This window comes from Indicator indicator, chromosome 1 (genome assembly GCF_027791375.1).
Source record: "Indicator indicator isolate 239-I01 chromosome 1, UM_Iind_1.1, whole genome shotgun sequence".
NCBI classification, from domain to species: Eukaryota; Metazoa; Chordata; class Aves; order Piciformes; family Indicatoridae; genus Indicator; species Indicator indicator.
In genome coordinates, this window is record NC_072010.1 from 129,296,616 (window position 1) to 129,324,052 (window position 27,437).

A 27,437-nucleotide genomic window follows, 5' to 3' on the forward strand; every position below is an offset into this window, starting at 1 on the left:
TTTAGATATTCAAATCTCTTCTCCAGGCTGAACAGCCCCACCTCTCCCAGCCTGTCTTCATAGCAGACGTGCTCCAGCCCTCTGATCATCTTCGTGGCCTCCTCTGGACCTGCACCATCAGGTCCATGTCTCTCCTGTGCTGAGGGCTCCAGAGTTGGACACAGCACTGCAGGTGAGGTGTTGACAGAGCAGGATAAAGTGGCAGAATCATCTCTCTAAGCCTGCTGGCCACACTACTTTTAAGATGCAGCCCAGGCTGCCATTGGCCTTCTAGGCTGCATGTGTACACTGTTGGCTCATGTGCAGCTTCTCATCCACCAGCACCCCCAAGTCCTTTTCTGCAGGGCTGTTCTCAATGTCATCATCCCCCAGCCTCTATTGATACCAAGGGTTGCCCTGACCTAGGTGCAGGACCTTGCACTTAGCCTTATTGAACCTCATGAGATTCTCCTCAGCCAATCTCTCCAGCCTGTCCAGGTTCTTGAAAGTATGGAAAACAAAGGATCTTTTTTAGCACCTGGGGTATACATTGTTTAATTAAGTCAGTGCCTTTCTGTAAAATGAAGTGAGGAAGAAACCAACATCATAGGTGTTCAAAGTGCTTACTGACTGAACAGATCAAATGGTGGAATTGTGTTTTGCTTTGACACAGACAAGCTCTTGAGCTCTTACAGCAGGTTTATTGTTCTCTGCTGGCTGCTCTGTACGATAATGCAATGAGGGGTGATTACTGACATTTTTATCTGGTAGATAACCCTGTTAACCTGGCACTCCAGTCATTTGTCATGTTCTAGCCAAAAGCAAGCCATTATGCACAAGAGCACTTCAGCACCCCAGCACGTTGTGATTTTCATTTTGTTTTGCTGTCTTGTAGGATTGCATTGATGTGGGCTGGTGGGAAGGAGAACTCAATGGCAGACGAGGTGTGTTTCCAGACAACTTTGTGAAGCTTCTTCCATCTGATTTTGAAAAAGAGGTAAGCAGTCACAGATGTGTTCTTTCCTTTTTGCTTTAGAACACAGAATGAAAGTGGAGTTGAAAGAAACTCTCTTTTGAAAACACCGTTTTGACAATAGTTTTATTTCTGACTCAATAATGAAAAAAGGTTAAAGGAAGCACATATCTGGGTTACAAAGCATCCATGAAGAGAATGTGTGGCACTTAAAGTCATGCTATGAATTTTCTTTGATTGACCCATCCTGTCATTCATCCCCCACTGCTTTGCCCTGAAAGCTCTTTGTCCTGCAGGCTGAGTTTGAGAGAGAGAGGAACTGAATATCCCAGGGTAATTTACTGAATCAGGTCACTTATGACCAGAATTGTTAACTCTTTTCTCCATTGTCTTTGTGGTGGGATATGAAAATGTACCTTAACACCTGCATGCTGATTGACAGCACTCAAGCAATGCTCCAGAATGAAAAGGGTGAGCTTTTAACTGTTGAGATTTGAAAGACAACATTGAGCCTTTGGAATCTCAGAGCCTCTCTTAGAATTATTAAAAAAGAAGGCAGAATATCAGTGCAGAAGCTTTGTAGGCTTCTATTGATTTGAAGGAGGTGGTGGTATTATTTGCAGAACAATATTTAGAAATCCTGCAGCTTCCTGGAATAAAGTAATGGATTACTCTGCTCTGGTGAGACCCCACCTGGAGCACTGCATCCAGTTCTGGTGCCCTCAGCATAAGAGGGACATTACGCTGCTGGAGTGGGTCCAGGAGAGGGCCATGAAGATGATCAGCAGGCTGGAGAAACACCCTTATGGGGACAGGCTGAAAGAGTTGAGGCTGTTCAGCCTGGAGAAGAGATCTTAGAGCAGCCTTCTATGATTCGATGATTCTAGTACCTGAAGGGGGCTACAAGAAAGCTGGGAAGGGACTTTTTACAAGGTCTTGTAGTGACAGGACAAAGGGCAATGGATTGCAGCTTGAGGAGCACAGATTCAGACTGGAGATAAGGAAGAAATTGTTTCCAGTGAGGGTGGCAAGACACCGGAACAGGTTGCCCAGGAAGGTTCTGGATGCCCCCTCCCTGGAGGTGTTTAAGGTCAGGCTGGATGAAGCCTTACTAGTGGAAGGGGGTTTGGAACCAGATGATGTTCAAGGTCCCTTCCAAGCCAAACCATTCTATGAGTCCCTTCCCCAAAAAGTCCATTCCATTTTGGAATATCCTGAGCTTGCAGTCAGGCTTTTTGCTGAGTATTTCAGAGACAGTGTGAGCCTCCTGTGATAAAACAGAGACTTACTGACATTTAGCTTCAGTCTTTGGCAATAAAATTGGATGCTGGAGGCAAAAATTAAATAACTTGGAAAGCTTAATAAAGCGACTATTAACTCACAGAACCTAACATAATAATTAATGAAAATGAAGGTAGAAGAGCAGCAAAACACTGCAGGAGATGAAAACACATTTCCATAGTAGAGTGGATGTCCTGGCTTCAGGCCTAATAATAAAAGAAGATGATTTCCTGGAGAGGCAGAAATCATAAACTTTTAAGACACAGAGAGCCTATTAGAGAAGAAGAAAAAAATCTTTTATCCATTTTTGTGGTGAAATTTTTTTTGGTCTTTTTGAACTTATAAATGATGTATCTTTAAGTAGCTTCTTTTTCTTTCTTTAGAGTATAATGAGTATAACTTGTAAGAATAAATGAAATATTCAGACACTTAGAAATTGCTCAATTCAGTGTTAAAAGGGAAAGAAAGGGCTATTTTTCCACTGTGTTTTTCAGGTACTTTCTGATGTGATCCAGAAACCTTGGCTGCTGTCCCATGGTCTGAAAGCATTTGTTGCAGTTAGGTCTTACACTTGTTGAACAAATGCTTGGGATCTTTTCCCATCTCCTTGTTTATTCCCCAGTTTTCCAGTCCTGATTCTTCTCCACTTGTGACTATTTGTCCCAGGCCTTTTCTATTCTTTTCATAGTCCCTGTCTCTACCTCTCAGGTGGTCTCAGTCTTTTCCCCTGGCCTTACTACCTGAGTCTAAATCACCATCTGGATTTACTTTGTATCACAACACCAGATTCCTTTACCCAACTTGTTTTTGTCTCCCTTCTCACTCTTTGTCCCTGCTCTGTGGTTCTGTTCTCATTCAACCAATCTTGATTTCCATTCCGTTGGCTTCATTTCTGGCCTGTCTCCATCACCACCTTGGTGATCTTATCCAGCCACAGACCGTTGTCATTCTCCCCCTGCTTCTCCATGCTTCCCTCAGCAGTCTTAATGCTCATTCATGCTACCTCCTTTCTGATGTTTGTCTGCCTTTTCAAAACAATAGATTTCGCTCATCAGCTTCCAGTTAAAACCACTTTGTCAGGAACAGCCAGCACAGATTCATCAAGGGGAAATAATGCTTGACCAATCTGTTAGCCTTCTGTGATGGTGTGAACAGCTGGGTAGATGAGGGAAGAGCAGTGGATGTTTCCTCATAGGTAAGCTTAGGAAGTGTGGGTTAGGTGAGTAGACAAGGAGGTGGGTTGAGAACTGGCTGAAGGGTGTCAGGTAATGATAGGACTAGGGGGAATGGAACAAAAATAGAAATGGGTAGATTCAGACTGGATGTTAGGAAGAAGTTCTTCCCCATGAGGGTGGTGAGACACTGGAACAGCTTGCCCAGGGACATGGTGGAAGCCTCATCCCTGGAGGTCTTTAAGGCCAGGCTGGATGTGGCTCTGAGCAACCTGATCTAGTTAGGATGTCCCTGCTGTCTGCAAGGGGTTTGGACTCGATGACCTTTGGAAGTCCCTTCCAACCCAAACCATTTTATGATTCTATTGGGGAAATGGTCATTACAAAGAAAGTAAAAATCAAAAGTACAAAGTGGTTGGAATTTATTTCATTCTTTATTTAATTTCCCCAAACATCTAAAACTCTGTTAGGTTCCTTTCACAACTGGAACAGTAAATGTATCATAGTGAGTGAGTAAGATGTAACCTTTGCAGCATTTCCTGTGTTCTGAGGTTGTGCCCCATTTATGAGGCTGAAGAAGCACACTTGAGGTATTGTCACATCTGTCTGTTTGGTGGTTTTGTGTGTGTGTGTGTTTTGCTGTTGGATTCTTGATTTGTTTTGTTTTTTTTGTTTACGGTATTTACAAGGTGAACTTCCAAATAGATTTCTTCCTTAAACCAAAGGTCATGTATTTCTCTAACCTTAAGGCAGATAAACTGGACTTTATTTTCCCCCTCTTGCAGGACATTTCAATTGAAAAAGTAGAAAAATGGCAATTTTTTTAATGTGTCAATGCTATTTTCTCTCTTAAAATTCATTTTAGTGATGAAATATGTGACAGATGTGCAATCCCACATCCCTCTTTTGCTGGGGGCACTTTTCGTACTCAGTCTTTGACAAATTTGGGCGGAGCATGCACACAGAAGGAGTTCTTCTGAGATGTATTTAGAGGTGAAAATCCTCCTATGCTTATTGCCATGCTGACTTTGACAAACTGTCATTTGACCAAGATCTCCCTATTCTTTACCACATCTCCATGTGAAGCCTTATTGATGGCAGGAGGTAACAATTTCCAGTGATGTTTCTGCATATTTACCCAGTCACAGAGTGGTGAATAAATGGAGAATTGTCAGTTGCAGCCTAAATAATGAAATATTGATATTTCCTGATGCAGAGCATAAAAATCCTAGCAGAGAATTAGAATTAGTACAAGAAGATTCCTAATTTGCTGCAGTCTCAAGGCTTGTCATTATTGATGTTCAGCAGTGCGTGATGACCTCCCAGCTTTGTAAGGAGTGAGGTTTGCAGGCGTTTTGAAGCAATCTCTTTTCTCCTGTTATTACATTTTAGAGACCGAAGAAACCACCACCTCCATCAGCTCCTGTCATCAAGCAAGGATCAGGTAAGATGAAGCTGATTTTGTACAGTCCATGCCAGTGAGCACATCTTAGTCTAAATTAAGGGTGTTCAGCTTTCTGTAGAATTCATCTGATAAGCAAGAGGTGTCTAGACAGCAACTGATAAATCCGCATCAACCTGCAAAAAGCTGATAACCCTGAAAGACTGTGGTTTGCTCCTTAAATGTATTCCAACCATCTGCATAATTTAAAAATAATCTTTTTTTGCCTCTTAAACATGCTGAGTTGGAGTGAGCACGTTCCTTAGAAGTTCTCTGCTTCTGTTCCTTGCCTGAAGTTGATTTTGTGTGTGTCTTTGCAATATAGATCAAATCTCTTGGAGTCTGATAATACCTGCAGGAGGATATTGCATTCACTTTATACCTACAAATTTGGTTTATTATAGAGATAAAGAGCTTTTTTTTTTTTTTTCCTTGCATATCTATATGATGCAATGTAAGAACTTGGCTGGAATACAGTGGCCCCATCTGAGCTGCAGTCTTTGCAAGTCTGAATGAGTGTTGGAGCTGGCTGAATGTCTCCAGATTTTATGCCATAGTTAGAGCCTTGGTTTCCAGTACTTTATAGCCCTAAGTATAGAACTAAAAGGAGTTATCCTTAATCTGGTTATGTAGATAATGGTGTTGCAAATCTATTAATGAATGTTAGAGCTGGCTGAATGTCTCCAGGTTCTGTGCCATAGTTAGAGTCTTGGCTTTCAGTAGTTTACAGCCATAAGTATAGAACTGAAAGGAGTTACCCTGAATCTGGTTATGTAGATAATGATGTTGCAAATAAATTAAGGGGTAGTGATGTCTTCAAAGCAGATGACTGCTAGCAAAGCTGGTTTGGGAATCTATTAGACTGAAGTGTGTATCAACAGAGACCTGGAACCACTTCATTTGTAGTTTTACAACAACCTCGCAAAACAAATTTTCAAAAGTGCCTACGAGATTTTTTTTTTTTCTGTGAACCTTAGAAACAGTTAGAATTATAGAATGGAAGGGACTTCAAAGATAATCTACTCCAACACCCCTGCCATGGGCAGGGAGGCCCTCTCAACTAGACTCAGCTGCTCAAGGCCTCATCCAACCTGGCCTTGAGTAACACCCAAGGAGGAGGCATCCACAGCCTCCCTGGGCAGCCTATTCCAGAGTCTCACTACTGTTGTACTAAAGAACTTCTTCCTCAGATCCAGTCTAATCCTACTCACCATCATCTTCAAACCATTCCCCCTTGTCCTGTCTCCAGACACCCTCAGGAAAAGTCCCTCTGCAGCCTTCCTGTAGGATTCCTTCAGCTATTGGAAAGCAGCTCTGAGGTGCCCCTGGAGTCTTTTCTTCTCCAGGCTGAACACCCCCAGCTCCCTCAGCCTATCCTCATAGCAGAGGTGCTCCAGTCCTTGGATCATTTTTGTGGCTTCCTCTAGACTCACTCCAACAGCTGAGTCCTTCTTATGCTGGGAACACAAGAACTGGAGGCAATATTGGAGGTGAGGTCTCACCAGAGCAGAGTCAAGGGGCAGAATCCCCTCTCTTGACCTGCTGGCCACAGTCCTCTTAATGCACGCAGTTAAAGTATCTTGAGAGTTCTTGACATGCTTGAGAGTTCTGACCTCAGAAACCAAATCCCTGTTCCATTCATATAACATCACAAAGGACAAGGCATGGGATGCTCTTGGAGTTTTCATCTGTATTGCACTTGTGGTGGAAATTAACTGTGGCTGGAATTCTTTAATCCCTTAACTCCTCCTGCAGCACTGCTGCCACTTCCCCCACTGCTGGCATACATTGAAAAAAAACCAACCGACCAACCAACCAAAAAAAAACCAAACACCAAAATTAACAGTCTAGACAGATAATTTTTGTTAACACTGAACAGGCTGGAGCATCACTCCTACATGGACAGGCTGAGGGAGCTGAGGATGTTCAGCCTGGAGAGGAGAAGGCTCCAGAGAGACCTAAGAGCAGCCTGCCAGTACTTGAAGGGGGCTACAGGAAGAAGGCTGCAGAGGGACTGTTTGCAAAGGCCTGCAGGGACAGGATGAGGGGCAGTGGTATAAATGAGAGCAGAACAGATTTAGATTGAATGTTAGGAACCAGTTCTGCACCATGAGGGTGGTGGAACACTGCAACAGGTTGCCCAGGGAGGTCGTTGAGGCTCCATCCCCTGAAGATCTTCAAGATGAGGCTTGACAAGGCTCTGACCAACCTAATCTAGTAGACAATGTCCCTGCTCACTGCAGTGAGGGTTGGACTGGATGACCTTTGTAAGTCCCTTCCAACCCAAACCATTCTATGATTCTTTATTAAAAATTAATTTCTCTGTCCTACAATCTCAATCTGCGAGTAGACCAAGTTACACCAATGTACTATTCACTGTGAGTCAGTAGACTATGATTTAATTGGTTTGAATTTGTCAAGCAGTACATGGAGTACAGAATTAATGACTATAAATATTTGGTTTGCTTATTGGGCACCCATGGTTTATTCTTCACCCTTTTCTTGAGGCTCCTGAGAATGTGAATGTGTTTTAGGGTCAGTCCAGACAGAGCAGTATGATTTTGCCATCTAGTGGTGGTTGCACACTGAAGATGTCTTAGTGACAGCTCAACACGTTGTGGCAAAGCTCTGTCAAACATTTCATTGCTCTCACTTCAAACTCCTGTAATTAGAGAATAATACTTTGAATATGTTTGTGTCTGTTTGCATCCAATGCATTTGCTGTGTCACCACAGAAGGATAATGTGCTGGTTTCCCTAAGGGAAAATGAACGTTTAAAGGACACAGACAATTGGATAATGGCCCTCTGAGTCTCTGGCAAAGCCAAGGCTACTGCCATTGAGAGATTCGTAGAATGGGTTGGGTTGGAAGGGACCTTAAAGGTCATCTAGTTCCCACCCCCCTACCATGGGCAGGGACACCTTCCACCAGCCCAGGTTGCTCAAGGCCTCATCCAGCCTGGCCTTGAAAACCTCCAAGGGAGGGAACATCCACAGCCTTCCTGGGCAACCTGTGCCAGAGTCTCACCACTCTCTAAAGAATTTCTTCCCAAGCTCCAGTCTCAATCTGCCCTCCTCAAGCTTCAATCCATTCCCTCTCATCCTATCACTACAAGCCCTTGTCAAAAGTCCCTTCCTGGTTTTCTTGTAGCCCCCTTCAGGTACTGGCAGGCTGCTCTAAGCTCTCCCTTGAATCTTCTTTCCTCCAGGCTGAACAGCCCCAACTCTGTCAGCCTGTCCCCAGAGGGACAGTTCTCCAGCCCTCTGATCACCTATGTGGCCCTCCTCTGGACCTGCTCCAGGAGCTCCACATCCCTCTTTTGCTGGGGGCACTTTTCATACTTTGACAAGTTTGGGCTGAGCATGCACACAGAAGTTCTTCTGAGATGTATTTAGAGGTGAAAATCCTCTTATGCTTATTGCCATGCTGACTTTGACAAACTATCATTTGACCAAGATCTCCCTGTTCTTTACCACATCTCCATGTGAAGCCTTATTGATGGCAGGAGGTAACAATTTCCAGTGATGTTTCTGCATATTTACCCAGTCACAGAGTGGTGAATAAATGGAGAATTGTCAGTTGCAGCCTAAATAATGAAATATTGATATTTCCTGATGCAGAGCATAAAAATCCTAGCAGAGAATTAGAATTAGTACAGTGAGAAGCCTACTTTGCTGGAAGTTTGACTGCATTTCCAGATTTTGCACAGCAGGGCTGTCTCTCCTGGGCTGCTTTGTAAAGTAAGGTGGAAACTGGAGAGCCAAAGTTAGGAGCAGGAGGCCCTTACATAATCATTGGAAAGCAGCAGGCATTCCACTGGGTGGCTGGGATAAGCAGTACCCCTGAATTGAGACTGGAGGATGGGAATATTCCTTTGAGTCCCTCTGGGAGTTTGTGTAGAGTTCACCAGAGCTTCCTTGCAGGTGAAGGTTGGACTACATTATCCTGAAGGTCTCTCCCAACCAGATGTACTCTGTGATTGTGTGACCTTCTCCTGGCAGCTGAGGCAGGATCGTGGAGCCTGCCTGGCTGCTAATGACTTTGGGGATCATAATCCAAGCAGGAGATACACCTGAGCCTGGCAGATCCTCAGTGTTTATAGGCTTCTTGGTTTAGACATGGCCTGAGAACGTCCCCTCTGTGTGGTTATGGTGAGTGGTAAACTTGCTGTAATTGAGTAAACTTACTGCAATTCAGACTTGTGTCTCTTTTTTTCCCTTGAACACACAAATATGTGCAAGATGGTCAATATGTTGACTTGTGCTTTGCATAACCTGTGTTTAGGAAGGCTTAACTGGTCTCTAACAACAGTTTATTGCAGTGAACTATTTTCCATAGACTCATTTAGACAATTTAGATTAAGATCTTGGAATCATAGAGTTGCAGAATGGTTTGAGTTGGAAGGGTCCAAAATGGAACCATTGCAAGTCCTCATTTCCCAGGCTCTCTTTTCATGAAGTAGATTGTTTGGATGGTCATGTCCCACTCTGATAGATCTGTGATGATAGGCATTTCAGAAAGGATCTCAGTATTCCTTCTGGACTCAATTCAGGGCAGTCAGTTGTACCAATCCAGAGGTGAAAAGGACTTCCAGCCTCAACTGAAGTCAAGAGGACATACAGAAAATGCTGTCTAAAGCTCTGAGCTCAGTGAAACCCAGATCAAGTGAGATACTCCAGATTAGTGTGTGCTTTGTTATAGAATCACAGAATGGTTGGGCTGGAAGGAACCTCCAAAGGTCAAGTCCAGCCCCTTGCAGTGAGCAGGGACATTGTCTACTAGATCAGGTTGCTCAGAGCCTTGTCCAGCCTGACCTTGAAGATCTCCAGGGATGGATCCTCAACTACTTCCCAGAGCAACCTGTTGCAGCATTCCAGCAGCCTCCTGGTGCAGAACTTGTTCCTCACATCCAATCTCAGTCTGCTCTGCTCTCATTTCAAACCCATTGCCTCTCGTCCTGTCCCTCCAGGCCTTTGCAAACAGTCCCTCTGTAGCCTTGGAGGCTCCCTTCAGGTATTGGAAGGCCACTATCAGGTAAAATGGCAATTTAGTGTTATTTTTTGACATGATAAGTGATGGGAGGGTTGCCTGTCCAACAGCACAGTTATTTCAAGAAACAATGGCTGATGATCACCACTGATGAGCAATTTGCAGTGATGTGTGCTGATTTCTAGGAACCAGCTGCAGAACAGAGTTGGAACAGCACATTCAGAGATCTCAGAGTACTTGAGAGCTGCATGTAATAGAGCAGTCTGAAGCAAAAAAAAAATACCTTCTGTTCCCTGCTTTGCCTCCTCTGCTTTTCTTGGATGTCACATGGTGTAATTTTTATTGAATTACTAGGAGTGTTACCTAAAGTACTTTTCAACACTGCTAAGTTGCAATGGCATTTGCACCTGGTAGTTAGCCAGTGCAGCAAAGCCAAGAGCCAGTAACATTTCTATAAGAAATGGGGACTGGAAGATTGCACTTTGCACATGCCAGGAAATTTTTGCAAAGCCTGCCTGTTGTTGGTGCCTGAAGTTCCCATATTCCTTTGTAGCAACAGAAGTCAGTGTGCCAGGGTCTCTAAAAGTGGGGCAGAAGGTGGCAGAGGCTGACACCTCCAGGCCAAAAGCTGTCAATTCAAATAGCCCTTCTGTCAGTGCTACTGTTTTCATCCCTCTGCCATGTGGAAGTGAACAAGTGGTAGTGCAGGTGAAAGAGAGGGGAATGGAACTTAATGGAAATTGATGTTGGTTTGTCTACAAAGTACATTCTTGGCAGAAAGGCCAAATTAATGTATGCCGAATGATTCTCCAGACTGCTGAATTCCTCTTCAATTAAGCATGTCTACAATAGTAACACATCTCTCCACATTTCAAATTCCAGGCTGCCAGAGTGGGGCTGTTCAGTCTGGTGAAGAGAAGGCTGAAGGGGAGAGCTCAGAGCAGCCTGCCAGTATCTAAAGGGAGCTACAAGAAAGCCAGGAAGGGACTTTTGACAACAGCTTGTAGAGATAGGATGAGAGGGAATGGATTGAGGCTTGAGGAGGGCAGATTGAGACTGGAGATGAAGAGGAGACTCTTTCCAGAGAGGATGGTGAGACGCTGGAACAGGTTGTCCAGGGAGGTTGTGGGTGTTCCCTCCCTTGGAGATATTCAAGGCCAGGTTGGATGAGGCCTTGAGCAACCTGGGCTGCTGGAAGGTGTCCCTGCCTGTGGCACAGGGATTAGAGCTGGATGATCTTTAAGGTCCCTTCAAACCTATACCTAAATTCTGTGAATCTATGAATATTAATTTTGTTTGTTTTTCACACGATGGTCAGGAGCTGCCTGTTCTTTTGAGGTGAATGCTTGGGAAAGTGTGAACTTGACTGTGGAAACATAAACATCCAGTTGCCTTTTTTGTGGTTACCATGTAAGCAAATACTTGCAAGTAGCTTTTGTTTAGTTTTACCAAGGTGTTTTCAATCTGAAGGTTGCAAATAGCCTAAGAAGTTTCAGAATGAAATCTTCTGCAGCTGTGTGTCCTGGTTTGTTCACTTGTTCAGAATTGCAAACTTTCATTTCTTTGACAGCTACCACAGACCGAAAGCATGAGATCAAAAAGGTACCTCCCGAAAGGCCAGAATGTCTTCCGAACCGGACAGAAGAAAAAGGTATGAAATGTGCTTTCCTGCTTGCTCTCTGCAGAGAGGCAGGGGAAGTGGCATCCTCATCTCCCAGGCTCTCTTTTCATGAAGTAGATTGTTTGGATGGTCATGTCCCACTCTGATAGATCTGTGATGATAGGCATTTCAGAAAGGATCTCAGTATTCCTTCTGGACTCAATTCAGGGCAGTCAGTTGTACCAATCCAGAGGTGAAAAGGACTTCCAGCCTCAACTGAAGTCAAGAGGACATACAGAAAATGCTGTCTAAAGCTCTGAGCTCAGTGAAACCCAGATCAAGTGAGATACTCCAGATTAGTGTGTGCTTTGTTATAGAATCACAGAATGGTTGGGCTGGAAGGAACCTCCAAAGGTCAAGTCCAGCCCCTTGCAGTGAGCAGGGACATTGTCTACTAGATCAGGTTGCTCAGAGCCTTGTCCAGCCTGACCTTGAAGATCTCCAGGGATGGATCCTCAACTACTTCCCAGAGCAACCTGTTGCAGCATTCCAGCAGCCTCCTGGTGCAGAACTTGTTCCTCACATCCAATCTCAGTCTGCTCTGCTCTCATTTCAAACCCATTGCCTCTCGTCCTGTCCCTCCAGGCCTTTGCAAACAGTCCCTCTGTAGCCTTGGAGGCTCCCTTCAGGTACTGGAAGGCTGCTCTTAGGTCTCTCTGGAGCATTTTCTTCTTCAGTCTGAACAATCCCAGCTCCCACATCCTGTCTTTGTAGCACAGGTGCTCCAGCCCCCTCATCATCTTTGTTTCCCTCCTCTGGACGTGCTCCTTCAGGTCCATGTCCTTCCTGTGCTGAGGGCTGCAGACCTGGATGCAGTACTCCCAGTGAGGTCTCCTCAGATCAGACTAAAGTAGCAGAATCACCTCTCTCCATCTGTTAAAAACAGTTAAACCCAAGGTTGGTGGTTTCCTGGCATCACAGATCTGTGAAGATACAGGTCATGAAAGCTTATGAATCCCCCTGTTATCATAGCCACCACAGTCATAATCAAGCCTGTGAAGAAAACAAGAATTATGCCTTCGAAGTCAGGTTTGAACATATCAATAAGGGGGGCACACACAAAGAGCAGTGACAAACAAATTAAACCATTAATGGTTTCATTATGTTCATTGTGTGCTCTGAACAGTATGTGGAAAAGAGCTACATTGATTCTCTAAGTGAACATGGTGCCAAGTTTCCTGTGTTTTAGTGGATTATTTAATTGTACAGACAAGTTTGTTTATGGCTTTTTTTAACTTCTAAGTGTTGTAGTGTAGTGGGCTGAAATTCCCCTCCCACACTGACAATAATCAGATTAGGTTGAATCACAGTGGTTGGAAGGAAACTCGAGATCATCTACTGCAACCCCTGTGCCAAAGCAGCATCCTGTAGGGCAGGCCACACAGGAATGTGTCCAGGCAGGTTCTCCAGAGAAGGAGTCTCCACAACTTCTCTGGGCAGGGATTGTTAGGTGAGGTGTGGCAGCAGGGCTGGCACAAGAGCATTCTTATGGTGTGTGCCTAGCCTGTGTTCCTCAGACATAGTAAAGATTCCTGGACATTGACACAGTATAAATTGACATAGGAGTATGGAAAAATTACACCATAGATTGGAAAAGCTTCAGTGTTACAAAGCACCCAATGACTTCATCAGCTGAAAGTGTACTGGGAAAGGCTATAAACCTGTGAGCAACAGTCACTTACTGGACAACTCCAGATCTCATGTGGATTGTGTTCCTGGTGATTTATTCCATGATCCTCTCAGACTGGAATCTATGATCCCTTAAGCAATACAGTGGTTAGTAGGTGGAGAGAGGTTATCCTTCCCACTCTACCCTGCTCTGGTGAGGCTGCAACTGGGATCTTGTGTCCAGTTTTGGGCCCCTCAGTTCAGGAAGGACCTCAGGGAACTGCTTGAAAGAGCCCAGCACAGAGCCCCCAAGCTGGTGCAGGCAGTGGAAAATCTCCCTGTGAGGCCAGGCTGAGGGAGCTGGGAGCAGAGGAGCCTGAGGGCTGCCCTCAGTGCTGGGGAGGACAGAGCCAGGCTCTGCTCAGGGATGTGAAAGGATGGGCCAAGGGGCACTGGGTGCCAGCTGGAGCAGAGGAGGTGCCATGGGAACAGAAGGAAAAATTTTTTCAGTGTGAGGGTGGCAGAGGGCTGGAGCAGGCTGCCCCAAGAGGTTGTGGCATCTCTTTCTCTGGAGACATTCAGAACTTTCCTGGATGTGTTCCTGTGTGAGCTGCCCTAGGTGATCTCTGGAAGGGGGTTGGACTGGATGGTCTTCTGAGGTCTTTTCCAACCCCTAACATTCTATGCCTCTCTGTGATTCTGAATAACATTCATGACATACAGGCAGTGCTGTCAAGGGAAGTGAGATACTGCCAAACTTTGGTCCCTTTGAGAGTGTTGTACCTTCTTTAAGAAGAATCAAGTTTCCTGTGGTGTGGCAGAGCTGTTTAGATGTTAAAGCATATCGTGTGGAAGAGGTTTTCATGTGTGGTGTATCTTATATACTGAGTAGCATCCCCTGTTTGGCTTTGGCTATTAATATTGTGGTACTTTTCTGACTATGCACAATCAGTTCTGCAAAAGATTTTATTTTTCAGTGGCTAGCTGAAAAAATGATCATAGAATTTTATGCTTAAAAAACCTAAATAAAAGGTCAATTTGGGGGGTGGGGGTGTTATATCCTGCCTAACTTCACTGAATTTTGATGCTTATATTTTAATTTAACTGTAGTTCACTTGAAGCACACTTTCCTCCCCACCCCCCCCTAGAAGTGGCACTTCTCTGTTCAAGAGATGTTAAAGAGTATCCAGCACAGTTACATTTGTGACCTTCTAATTTAGTATTGTGCTATAATCAGGGCTGGAGCACCTCTCATGAGGACAGGCTGAGGGAGTTGGGGTTGTTCAGTCTGAAGAAGGCTCCAGGCAGACCTAAGAGCAGCCTTCTAGTAGGCTCCAAGAAGGCTGCAGAGGGACTGTTTGCAAAGGCCTGCAGCTAGAACAAGGGACAATGGTTTGAAATGAGAGAAGATTTAGATTGGCTGTTAGGAACAAGTTCTGCAACATGAGGGTGGTGGAAGAATGCAACAGATTGCTCAGGGAGGTAACTGAGGCTGGACCTGGAGAGGGTCAGGCTGGACAAGGCTGTGAGCAGCCTGGTCTAGTGGAAGAGGCCCCTGCTGACTGCAGGGAGGTTGGACTAGCTGACCTTTGGAGGTCCCTTCCAACCCAAACCTTTCTATGATTTTACATCAGAATGTGATATAAGCTGTACTCATGAAAACTTGTTCCATGTGGTATGGAATTTTTGCCATTCTCACTTTTTGATGCTCAGAAATCAGTAAGTTATGAAAATATAAAACAGCATTCCCACTCAGACACATTTCAGTCATGAGAAATCACAGGCACAACAGCCAGGCAGGGCAAACACATTACTGCAAATAAAGAATGATTTAGGACAGAGGTGGAAAGGAGGTAAGTTTTTCTTTGTATATATTTTATCTACTGTTAAGGAGTTCTTGTTTAATTGTAGATTTGTGAATGCAAATGAGTTCCACTTAATAAAATCTGTCTTCTGTTGTTCTTTTTTGGTTTTATTTTCTTTTTTCCCCTTGGAAATAATTGACTTAAAGAAAGATCAGAGAGAGAGCAAAAACAGTTAGACTTGCAGAAGCCTTCAGTTCCTGCTATACCTCCGAAGAAACCTCGGCCACCCAAAGCAAACTCTGGGAACAGACCTGGTACCTTGCCCCCAAGACGACCAGAAAGACCAGTAGGGCCTGTGACTCACACAAGGTATTGCTTTTCCTCTGTCCACTGCTTTTGGGGTTAGTGAAAAAAAAACCCAACACATAATTGAGGTTTTACATGTTACAGTGTCACCATTTATTTCATGCTAAGCTGTATTTAAAACAACAAAAAATGAAAGAAAATCCTCTGGACATCCAGCTGGATCCCATCCATCTTCTCAAGCCAGCTGTATCCTGGGTTGCATCAGGAGAAGTGTGGCCAGCATGGCGAGGGAGGTGATTCTCCCCCTCTGCACTGCTCTGGTGGGACCCCACCTGGAGCACTGTGTCCAGTTCTGGAGCCTCTATTAGAAGAAAGATCTGGAGGTGCTGGAATGTGTCCAGAAGAAGGGTCATGAGGGTGGGCAGAGGGCTGGAGCTCCTCTGCTGTGAGACCTTATTGCTGTCTACAACTGCCTGAAGGGAGGCTGTAGCCAGGTGGGGGTTGGTCTGTTCTCCCAGGCAAGCAGTGACAGAAGGAGAGGACACAGTCTCAAGCTGCACCAGGGGAGGTTTAGGCTGGGTGTTAGAAAGAAATTCTTCACAGAAAGAGAGGCTGGCCATTAGAGTGTGCTGCCCAGGGAGGTGGTGGAGTCACCATCCCTGGGAGTGTTTAAAATAAGACTGAATGAGGCACTCAGTGCCATGGGTTAGTTGATTAGGTGGTGTTGGGTGATAGGTTGGACTCGATCTTGAAGGTCTTTTCTAACCTGGTTAATTCTGTGATTCTGTGACAGACTGAGAGAGTTGGGGTTCTTCAGTTTGGAGAAGAGAAGGCTTTAAGGAGACCTTATTGTGGCCTTCCGATATCTGAATGGGGCTACAAGAAAGCTGGGGAGGGACTTTTTAGGGTGTCAGGGAGTGATAGGACTGGGGGGAATGGATCCAAGCTGGAGGAGGGGAGATTTAGGTTAGGTGTTAGGAAGAATTCACCATGAGGGTGGTGAGACACTGGAACAGATTGCCCAAGTAGTTGGTGGAAGCTCCATCCCTTGAAGTTTTGAAGGACAGAGGAGTTGGAACTAGATAATCCTTGAGGTGCCTTCCAACCTTCCAAATCTGTGATTCTGTGAAGAATAACAGGCTGTCCATTACTGGTTCATTTCTGCTGATGAACACGCTCTCACTGCAACATCAGAGTTTCCACTGCTGAATATGTGGGAAATATCTGCATCAGTATGCTGTGCTAATGTTGGCTTCCTTCCTAGTTTACCTCAAATTGTTCTTCAAGTGAAGGGAAACCACCATGCAAAACCAGAAGTTTGCATGTAAAACAAAGTGGTCATACAAAACTGAACTGCTCAGCTGAGGGAGGCAAAAGCTTTACTGCTCTGAACTGAAAAATAAGGGTAAGTCTTGATGGCTCCAGCAGCAATTCAAAACACTTCAGGATCCAACAGAGGAGAAGTGTTACTCTGTTATGTTAGGGATGTACACCTCATACAGGAGGGGAAAATAAAAAGCCCAAAAAAGCCAACTGTATGCTGAGCTGCATCAAAAGAAGCATGGCCAGCAGGTTGAGAGAGATGATTCTCCCCCCTCTACTCTGCTGTCATGAGACCCTACCTGGAGTACTGTGTCCAGCTTTGGTGTCCCCAGCACAAGAAGGACATGGATCTGTTGGAGAGGTTCCAGAGGAGGCCCACAAGTTACGATCATAGAGAGGGTTGGATTACCTCTCTTACAAGGACAGGCTGAGAGGGTTGGGGCTGTTCAGCCTGGAGAAGAGAAGGCTCTGGGGAGACCTAAGAGCAGCCTTCCAGTACCTGAAGGGGGCTACAAGAAGGCTGCAGAAGGACTGTTTCATCCAGGGGCAATGGTCTGAAATATGAAACTTGAAATGGAAGCAGTCATTTCAGGAAAGGTGTTTGGTTTTACTTCGGTTTAATAAGACAGTAAATATTTTTAAGACATGCTGGTATCCCTGTCCAGAATTTGAAAAGCCTGAGGCAATTAGAATTAAAATGGAACCAGCAGAATTTCAGCTGATATGTCCTGATTTAACTCCAGTGATTTAACCAGCTCAGCCCCACCCAGCTGCTCCCTCACTTGCCCACACTGGGGTGGAGGTGAGAATCAGAAGGGCAGAAGTGAGAAAATTTGTGGGTTGAGATAAAGACAGTTAAAAAAGATCAAGCAAATGCTGTGCTTGCAAGTGAAGCAAACCAAGAATTCATTCACTGCTTCCCCTCAACAGGCAGGCTTCAGCCATGTCAAGGGAAGCAGGGCTCCAGCACACATGTTAGAGACTCAGGAAGACAATCCACATCACTTCAAACAATCCCTTTCTCCCTTCTTCTCCCAGTTTTTATTGTTGAGCAATGGTCATAGGGTATGGAAAATCCTTTTGGGCAGCTGGGGTCAGCTGTCCTGCCTGCATCCCCTCCAGCTTCTTGTGCACCTCCAGTCTACTGGCTGGTGGGACAGGGTAAGAAACAGAGAAACTGCTCCTCAGTAACAACACCACTTCTGTGTTACCAACACTATTTTCATCACAAATCCAAACAGAGCACCCTGCAGGCTGCTATAAAGAAAATTAACTCTACCCTAACCAAAAGCAGTGCATGATCCTAGAGGGAAGAATTGCTGTAGCTTTGGAGTGAGTCCCATCAGATTTCCATGATTGCTGCTGAGCAGAAGAGTTTTTTGATTTTTTTTTTCTGTTCTGAGTAACTAGATTGCATCTTCTACATTTCACAGACTTTTTTGTGGTGATGAGTCTCCCCTTTAAACAGTATCCTCCTTCCTTGTAGGCAGGTTAGGGCTTCAAGGGGAATAGGAGAGCCAAAACCCAATTAGGACAGCAAATGGCTGTCAGTTTGCTCCGAAGGCCTCACAGGACGTTTAGACATACCTGGGATTATACAGTCTAAGGATGAGTTGAGTAGGCAAGTCACAAAAAACCACAAAAAGTGCATTTTTACAATCAGTCTGAACCAATCTGTGTCCATGCTGCTGCTAACAGGAGCACATTCCCTCTCCTGGCAGCCTGTTCCTGCAGCCTCCCTTATGTTAGCACCAGCATTTGTGCAGCCATTCAGCCATATGGGTCAGGGAGCTGCTCCAGATGGTAATTAATCAGTTTGCAGTGGGATTTCCAGCAATGGGGGATGTCTTTCAGTCTGATCATCTGTCTGATGAAGCTGACAGCCTATCTGCACAGGTGGAGGGAGGGAGATGCTGTGACCAAGGCATGGCTCCACTCCTTTTACACCAGTAGGGCTGTAGGTTGGCATAGCAAGCCTGTCAAGTCTTGACAACAGGGTTGGGTGCTTTTGTGGAGGTTGTTGTCATGTGTCTTGGGTATCTTGTGTAGTCAACTGGTAAATGTTGTGACTTGCAGCCCCTAAATCAGCCCATCCTAAGACTCTCCTCCAAAAGCATACTCACACCTTTCCTAGAGTGCTTCCACCTCGCACGGCACTCTTAGTTTGCTGGGGGCACACAGTCAGATGCTCATTGCCCTGTCAGCCAAAAAGCTGTGTTGCTCCTTAGAGAATTACAAATATATAAGCAATGGTTTAAAAGTGAAAAGATCAGCACATGAGAAAACTCAACTGCTCAGATCACTTGGAGAATAACCTTATTTATCCCCTTGCCAATTAATACATTTTTCTAGGAGTGTGTTACATTTCTTCTGTTCTCTTCCTGTTTGTGATAGCTGTGTAGGACTAGTTTGTTTTTCAGGTCATAAATTGGTTGCCTGTCTTTTTTTTTAGTTCATAGAACACCACTTGTCACCCTACCACAGTGTTTAACTGGGTTCATGTTTACTTATCTGTGACTTCCTCAAGTTTTTAACACAAATTTCCAGGCTCTTCATCACAGCCTTCCTGAAGGCTGAAATAGGGTTTCCAGCTACTTGGTGCTTTGCTGTTGTGAGTCAAGGTTCAGGCCATCTGTCATCAGTTTATGATGGCAGCAAAGGCAGAGACAAGTGAAAAAAAGCAGTGAGATGCAGAAGCTGCCTGTGTATTTCATTGTCAATGGCTAATTATAGCTGTTCACAGAAATGCACAACTGCCTGGGCTGTTTCAGGGACAGATCTATATTTTCACACATCATTTGGGTACCTCCTGTACATCAGAACTGTTGCAGTGCTACGCTGGCTATAGTCTGTGGGGAAAACTCTGATCTTTGGTAGGTGACCTGATAATGATGGTCAATACAATTTATTGCATTCATTAAACTGTTGTTATCTCAGTAAATGTCACAGGGATTGATGTGTGAGTTGTGCAGTGCCCAGATACTCACCTAACAAATCCCTTTTACAATTTATTGTTTTTAACAGGGAGATTGTTGTAGTAAACTGAACTGTTTGTGGGATAGAAAGTTTTAAGAAGAAAAATAATCATGTTGCTTGTGTTTGATCTCCTGTTTAATTTTGAGATAGTTCCTCTGTAGAAAGTATCACAACTCTTGACACTTGCCTATTCCAAAGACATTTAGAATCATAGCATCGTAAAGGTGGGAAAAGGTCTTTAAGATCATCAAGTCCAACATTTCAAACAGATTAGGGGAGAGGGGCTTGTGAGAGCAGGCTGTGTTAACCCAGGATGGGTGGTCTTGGTTCTTTGGACCTATGCTGACAATATATATAGTCCAATCTCATAAGCAAGGTGCAAAAATGTGGTGGAGGAACTGCATTTATGAGCAAATATTGGGAGCTACTGGAATACACAGTGCTAGCTGGGGATTCTCTCCTTCACTCCAGCATTCTAGGTAGTTGATGGCTGTAGTTCATGCAAGCCAATTAATTAAAAAACTTTCTAAATAAGATGGTGAAAGAAAATGTCCCTTTGCCCTTCTGTTTCCTTCATGTTGAGATGCTGTGAACATCTGAAGAACGATTCAGGACACTACTGTGTCTAAAATAGGCTTTTTTGACAGGTGTCAGGGAGAAACGAGATAAGGTTAATCCATGCAGCATGTCTGCTCTCTCTGACACATTGCTGTTACTCTGGGGCTACAAAGGGAGAATATTTCACTCTTCCATTAGTAATTGCAAGTTAGCTATCAATTTAGTGTAACCCCCACCAAAAAACTGCTATGAAATATCTCCTCTTCTTGATCCAAATGCAGGAGTGATAGTCCAAAAGTGGAATTAGTGGGCAGTACGGTATCCGGCGCTCTGGAGAAAGACTCCTCTGAAAGAAGCAATGACATCGGTGAGTTATGGTGGCTTTTTTTTACAGTTTGCTTGAGAAATTTCTGGGGTCAATTTCTGCTGCCTTTTTTTTTGGGGGGGTGTATGATCTTGTTCTGATCCAAAAGGCAGATGGAGGATTTGGCAATGAGTGCACTCCTATAAAATTTTACCTGCAGGATTTAAAGGATTGATTGTGCTTTACTTGAAAGAAAGTTTTGTTGTTTGCTTGGAAAAATTTGTTTGTTCTGCTTCAGGAAAAAAAAAACATAATTTTTAAGTGAAAACTAGAAAGATGAGCTATTGTGAACAGGAGGTCTTTTGTTACTTCTCTTTAGGAGTCAGAAAGAAGGAAGGTCAATGATAACAAGTCAGGCTTGTTTCACAGATGTACTATTAGCACTGCTGCAAAAGATTGTGGCTTTGGTGCAGTTAGTAATCTTTACACTTTCCATTACAAAGCAACAGAGACTAAACTGAGGCCAACTTGAATCAATTTTACTGAAAACACTAGAAGAAGATTAGAAGAAGTCTAAATTTCTCTTGTTTATGTCCCTGCAACACAAACAGGTTAATTGGGGACATCACCTGGAAAGGAGTAACGAGAGGTGGTGTTTCTGTTTTCCTCACTTTTCTTCTTTCCCAAGTTTTGCAGTGCAGCAGAGATGTTTGCTGGGGTGGTTGCTGCAGTAAGTGGCCCTTGGAAAGCAAGGTGCTCTGCCTCTTGTCCCAGGGTTCTGTAATCAAAAGTCAGGACAGCCATCTTCTAGCTCTACTCAGAAATACGCCAGGGACAGCTGCTGCTGTCGCTCTGCGCCGCAGTGGCAGCTGTGCCCTGTTTGTGTAAAAGGCTGAGCCAGGGTACCTGACCTGTGAGCATTGCTGCCTTTCACTGGCAGCAGTCAGTGTTGGTTTGCTGTGGTTTAGTAGTAAAACATTTCTATGAATTAATAGATATTCAGCAGCTAAATGTGCCTTGCTTTCAGACCTGAAAGCAGAGCTCTGAGTTATGGATGGATGTGAATGGCAGTGTAACAATAAAATGCCCAATTGGTTTCACAGAGGTTTAGGAACTTTTTAGCATCCATATGCCTGGTTTTTAACCTTCTACTGTTGCTGTGGTTTATTAAAGTAACATTCTTCAGGAGAAGCAAATCCTGTTTTTTTCCCAGATTTTCATTTGGGACAAACATGGGAAGTTTGAAGCTTCTGATAAACTGCATGAATATTTTGAATGTAGAGATTGTGCTAAGGGAATGGTATGGCAATGCAAATCCAATTCTGCCATTTAGCATTTATTACTCATATTTACAAATTTGCTTTAAAGTGTGGAAGCTTTTGCTTGCCTGAAAGAGACAGCAATGAGAGCAAAGAGCATGTTTGATGGAAAGAAACGTTTTTAATCCTTGTGCTGTGAAATCATTATCAGGATAAAAAGCTTAGAGTGGTTTGTAATTTTTCTGGGTTTACCTTATAAAAGGATAGGTAAGAAATTGGATTTATAATAGTTTTTGTTCATTTCTAGAACTTAGTGGGGGCTGTTGGGTTTTTGTTTGTTTGTTTGTTGGGGTTCGTTTGTTAGTGGAGAATAGGAACCAGGAAAAGTCCATAAACCAAATAGGTTTGTGGAACAGGAACATCACAGGAGAATAGGAACCAATGAAAGTCCATAAATCAAATAAGTTTATGGAACAGGAATATCACAGGAGAATAGGAACCAAGAGAAGTCCATAAACCAGATAGGTTTGTGGAATAGGAACATCACAGGAGAATAGGAACCAAGAGAAGTCCATAAACCAGATAGGTTTGTGGAATAGGAACATCACAGGAGAATAGGAACCAAGAGAAGTCCACAAACCAAATCACACAGACAGCAGGTTGCAAGGGGTTTAACTGATGACCTCTTGTACCACTAACAAGGGAAACTTGCTGAGCCCAAGGATAAAATAGTGTGAATACCTAAGTATAACTTGATAGGGTCAAGCCAAAATGGCATTTACAAGGACAAATCTTGTCATTCTAGCCTGTTAGACAACTTGTTAAAAGAAATTTTTAAAAGCAAAAATAAAATCTGATTTTAGAGTGAATGTGGACCCAAAGATCATAATTGGTGTGAATTTGCAGGAGACTTTTAATGGCTCTTATGAAATAAATAAACTGCCTTTTAAGAGAGGGCAGAGTAATAAATTAAAACTTTAATGAGGCAAAATGAGTCCTAGTGGATTAATGTCACTATGAGGAGAGGTTTGGAGTTCAGGGCAGTTTATGGGGCAGTGTTATTGGAAAGATTTATGATACGTGTGTTGGATGCTTTATTTATTCACAAGGAGGACAGTGAGTTGGAGAAATCTTGTGGCTAAAAGAGTTAGTGATAAAAATGATGGATGAGAGAGTGGAATTGTCCCAGAGTATTCCAAAAGATTGATGGATCTGGCAGGGTGAGTCCAGATAATATTGATCTGTGGTGTGCATTACTGATGTTGCCCCAGTCTCATGCACTCCGTGAGGAGAAGAGCCTCAGGTTCTCCCAGGTTTATCTTTCCAGTCAAAATAGATCTGATTAAATGTAGCCATCTGATGTCCTTTCAGCCATTTAAATAAGAGTGGACCTATGTGACAGACTAAGTGGGGCTTATCCTTAGCCTTTGAAGCAAATGGCAGTTAAACAGCCTTTGCAGCAGCTCAGTGCAGGGCCATTCTGATTGCTGGGCTGCTTATTCCTCCATTAACCTCAACAATATTCCCCAACACTTCCAGCTGCCAGGGAGGGCAGAGGAAAAAGCAGCAGTCAATGGCCTTTGCCTTGTTTACACTAAGTACTGGTGGTGATTTGTGGTCTGAAGATTAACACCACCCTTCTCTCCTGGCTCTTGAGCACCAGCAATGTTAAGCTGGGTAAAGGCTGTAGCTTTCTCAGTCCCATAGCCAGCCTAAAGCTCTTATTCTTGCAGTCAAAGCAGAGACTGAAGACAAAAAAGCACTGGAGAGAGTTTTGGTTATGAAAGCAAATCATCCTGAAGCTGGATGGAGAGCAGTTTACCATTCAGGTTGCCCAGGGAGTCTGTGGATGTCCTCTCCCTGGAGGCATTCAAGGCCAGGTTGGATGAGGAATTCAGCAACCTGTTCTAGTGGAAGGTGGCCCTGCCCATGGCGGGAGGGTTGGAACTAGATGAACTTTAAGATCCCTTTCACCCTAAACCATTCTATCAATCTGTGACCTTTACAATCAGGAAAGCTACAGATGGTAGAGCAAGGCTCTAGCACACCTTCAAAGTTCTGTTTCTGGAGGTGTCAGCTCATGGCTTGATTTGACCAGCAAAGTTCTGCAGGGCTGTGACATTTGCATTTTTGGTGATAAGACAGCACTGCTTACAGCTTGCAATATGTACTGAGCAGAGCAAGTCCTGCTCAGTGAGATCACTGCTAACTGTGCATGTAGTGGAAGCTGTTACTACTCCTGCTCCTGCCTTTGCTTCTGTCCACAATCTTAACAAAAACCATTGGAAAATTAGCCTGCAGATATGGTGTTTGAGAGGAACTGTTCCCCATTCCTCCTCACTTCTTTTGTTTTCTCTTTCCCTGTTTCAGTGATGCCTTTCCTTTCCTTTCCACACATCTTTCATCCAACTTTTCCTATTTACATCTCTTTGCCATGAGTAACTCTTCTTCATTTCATGAGGGTAAGGCTTTTTTTTTCTTTTCCATTTCTTTTCTGTCCTGTCTTTGCTTTGATTGAAAATGCATAACAAGTACAAAAAGTAGTATTGTGTAGAACACCTAATATATACATGGCTGTTGCAGATTGGTTTTTTAAACCAGAAGTTGAAATTGAGTGTGCTGTGACAGAAACTCTTGTACCATAGCACTGAGATGTGAAATCCTTGTGATTTGTTTGATTATTCCATAAGGCATTTGAGTGATGTGACTTCGACTCTGCTCTGCTAAGACCTCACCTGGAGTACCACATCCAGCTCTGGAGCCCTCAACACAGGAAGGACTTGGACCTGATGGAGGGGGTCCAGAGGAGGGACATGAAAATGATCAGGGGGTTGGAGCACTTCTGCTATGAAGACAGGCTGAGGGAGCTGAGGGTGTTCAGCCTGGAGAAGAGAAGGCTGAGGGGAGACCTTACTGCTCTCTGCAGCTCCCTGAAAGGAGGTTGGAGTGAGGCTGGGGTTGGTCTCTTCTCCCAGGTACCCAGGGATAGGATGAGAGGCAATGGGTTGGAGTTGTGCCAGGGGAGGGTTAGGTTGGACATTGGGAAAAACTTCTTGATTGAGAGAGTGGTGAAGGGTTGGAACAGGCTGCCCAGGGAGGTGGTGGTGTTCAAGAACCCTGGAGGTGTTCCAGAAGCTGTAGCTGTGGTGCTTCAGGATCTGGTTTAGTGGTCATGGGAGTTGCGTTAGGGTTGGACTCAATGATCTTAAAGGTCTTTTGCAGCCTTAGTGATTCTGTGATTCTATGATTTGGAGGATTGGCCAAATCCACATGATTAGCCTTATTCTTTTTCTGTCCCTGCCTCCAAGGCTGCTGCTAACTTGCATGGAAGGGTGGTTAAAAATATCCTACCTGAAAATATCCAATAACAAATTAATTAAAACATCTTCAGTGTATCATCTTTCCTTGAGTTGTCTGTGCAGTTGTTCCAGAGCTGTAAGATGCTTACATTTGCTGGGAGAGGTGACTGCTGTGCTTCTGACTGGAAGAAAAAGTGGTATAATAAGATTTGGCCCACACTAGGGAAAAAAAAGATGGGAGAATATTTCCAGGAAAAGATTGTAGAATGGAGCAGGTTTCCCTTTAAATCACAAGCTGTGTGGGACATTATAATTATTTTGCCTGAAGACACAGAGTAAAAATTGGAAGAAAGAAAACCCTGGTAAATATAAGGGCTTGGAGGAGAAAGTGTGACTGCATAATGAAGAATGAAATCTGCCTAAAGCAGGGGTTTCTTTCTGTGCTGCTGGTCCTGCTCATTTCATAGAGCCCAGCAAAGGAGCAGAATTACCCAGATGGGTTAAGGTATGTCCCTGAACCAAAATCCCCCATAAAAATAGTTGTGCATTGTAACTATTGGAATCAGGGATATGGTAATGGTTTCTTACTTCAGTTAATTTGGTCTCTTGCCCCAGAGAGTCCACAAAAAGGCAGTGAACCAGGAATTGAAATCATTCTCCATGTGGGTCAGGTTGAGGTGCCTGAAAACAGCATATCCATTTCTTCTAGCTCAGTTTTCTTGACCTTTCAGGTCTGTCTTGGCATCTTCTGAATTGTTAAAAATAAAATCCTTCTGAGGGCCCTAGCAAGTGATTAGCAGGGCTCATTATGGCAGCTCTCTGCATCCAGCTATTAAAGCAAGGAAAGTCAGGACTGAAATGGGAAAAGATAATTGTGTGCTTCAGGAAAGGTAGCTGTCCAGTCTGCTTAGCTTGGAGCAGAGGAGCCTGAGGGCTGCCCTCACTCCTGTTGGTAAAGACATGCAGGGCAGTGTGGGGAGGACAGAGCCAGGCTCTGCTCAGGGCTGGCCCAGGACAGCACAAGGGGCACTGGGTGCCAGCTGGAGCAGAGGAGGTTCCACAGGAACAGAAGGGAAAATTTTCCCTGTGAGGATGGCAGAGGCCTGGAGCAGGCTGCCCAGAGCGGTTGTGGAGTCTCCTGCTCTGGCAGGGGGCTTGGACTGGATGACCTTGCAAGGTCCCTTCCAACCCCTCACCATTCTGTGATTCTGTGATTTTGCAGGTAGGTACAAGTCTAATGAGCTGAGAACTTTTTCCTTACATAATTGTTTTCCTGGAGCTGAGTTTGTGGGTTTTTTTTAGGGCAAAACTGTCCTGCTGATAACTGGCTTGGAAGGAAGGATACCAGGGAATGATTCTTGCTCAGCTACCATTTTTCTTCCTCATTAAACATGTTTGCTCAGTAAGCCAGGGCAGGTATATTTTTATACACTGGTATATTAGAATTACTCTGAGGTCTTTCTTACCATCTCATGAATTACTTCTTCAGTTACCAGCTCGATCAGTGAGACAGTAATAATGATGGATTTATTTGTTGGACAAGTGTCAACTGCTTCTTAATTAAGGAGTGCCACTGTTAATTGATGGGTGGCCTCTCTGTCCTGTGTGGTCAATGGAACCTTCCTTTCTGATTGCTATTAATAGACCTAGAGAAAGCTGGAGCAGTGAGTTCAGGGCTGTTGGATGCTGGTGCTGCCTTGCTGGTAATTCACATTAACACAGCAGACCAGACCTTTATTTTTAGTTGCATTCCGTTTGGTCCAGCTGAGGAGGGGTTTACATTTTGCTTAATTTATAAACCTAAGCTCCCAGTTTCTGATAGCTACAGGAACACAAACTAAATTCAAATCTCTGCATCTAGTGACCTCAGTTATTCTAATAGTCACACCTAGAAACCTTGCTTTCCACCAGCAAAAAATCATCAAATCACCTGTAGGGGTGAATTCAGTACAGAATCCACAGTACAGATGACAGCAAGGCAGAGGTCTCTGCAGAGGTTCTCCTCCCCATGTTAGGAGTTAACAGTGTGCTGGATGGGAATCCTCCTGAATGAAGATCTTGGAGGTGAGGGACTTTGCATAAGGGTGTCCAGCCCCAGGACAAGGGGGAATGGTTTGAAGCTGAGGGAGAGCAGGGATAGACTGGAGCTGAGGAAGAAGTTCTTCAGTAGGAAGGTGGTGAGGCTGTGAATGCCTCCTCCCTGGGAGTGTTCAAGACCAGGTTGGATGAGGCCTCGAGCAGCTGAGTCTAGCTGAGAGGTGTCCCTGGGCATGGTGAGGATGTTGGAGTAGATGATCTGTGAGGTGCCTTCCAACCTAAGCCATTCTCTGATTCTGTGAGCGAGGAAGGTGCTGATAACTCTAGATGCAGAGCAGATTTGGGAGCAAGAACCACATCTAAATAAGGAGTATAAACATGGTGGGGGATAAAGGGCATTTGGAACCACTGGAACTGGATTTACTATTTTAGCATTGTAGCAAGTGTTGTGCCTTACACTGAAATAG

General features: G+C 44.2%; 1 protein-coding gene across 1 annotated transcript in view; it reads left to right on the forward strand.

Annotated features, from left to right (window-relative positions):
- The window catches only part of SH3KBP1 (SH3 domain containing kinase binding protein 1), a 114,079-nt gene that overhangs the window by 75,727 nt on the left and 10,915 nt on the right, over positions 1-27,437 (forward strand). Inside the window, exons 8-12 of the mRNA XM_054381236.1 lie at positions 875-976; positions 4,798-4,849; positions 11,406-11,486; positions 15,115-15,277; positions 20,353-20,438. Coding sequence (XP_054237211.1) covers positions 875-976; positions 4,798-4,849; positions 11,406-11,486; positions 15,115-15,277; positions 20,353-20,438 — 484 coding nt within the window. The remainder of the gene's footprint in view (positions 1-874; positions 977-4,797; positions 4,850-11,405; positions 11,487-15,114; positions 15,278-20,352; positions 20,439-27,437) is intronic.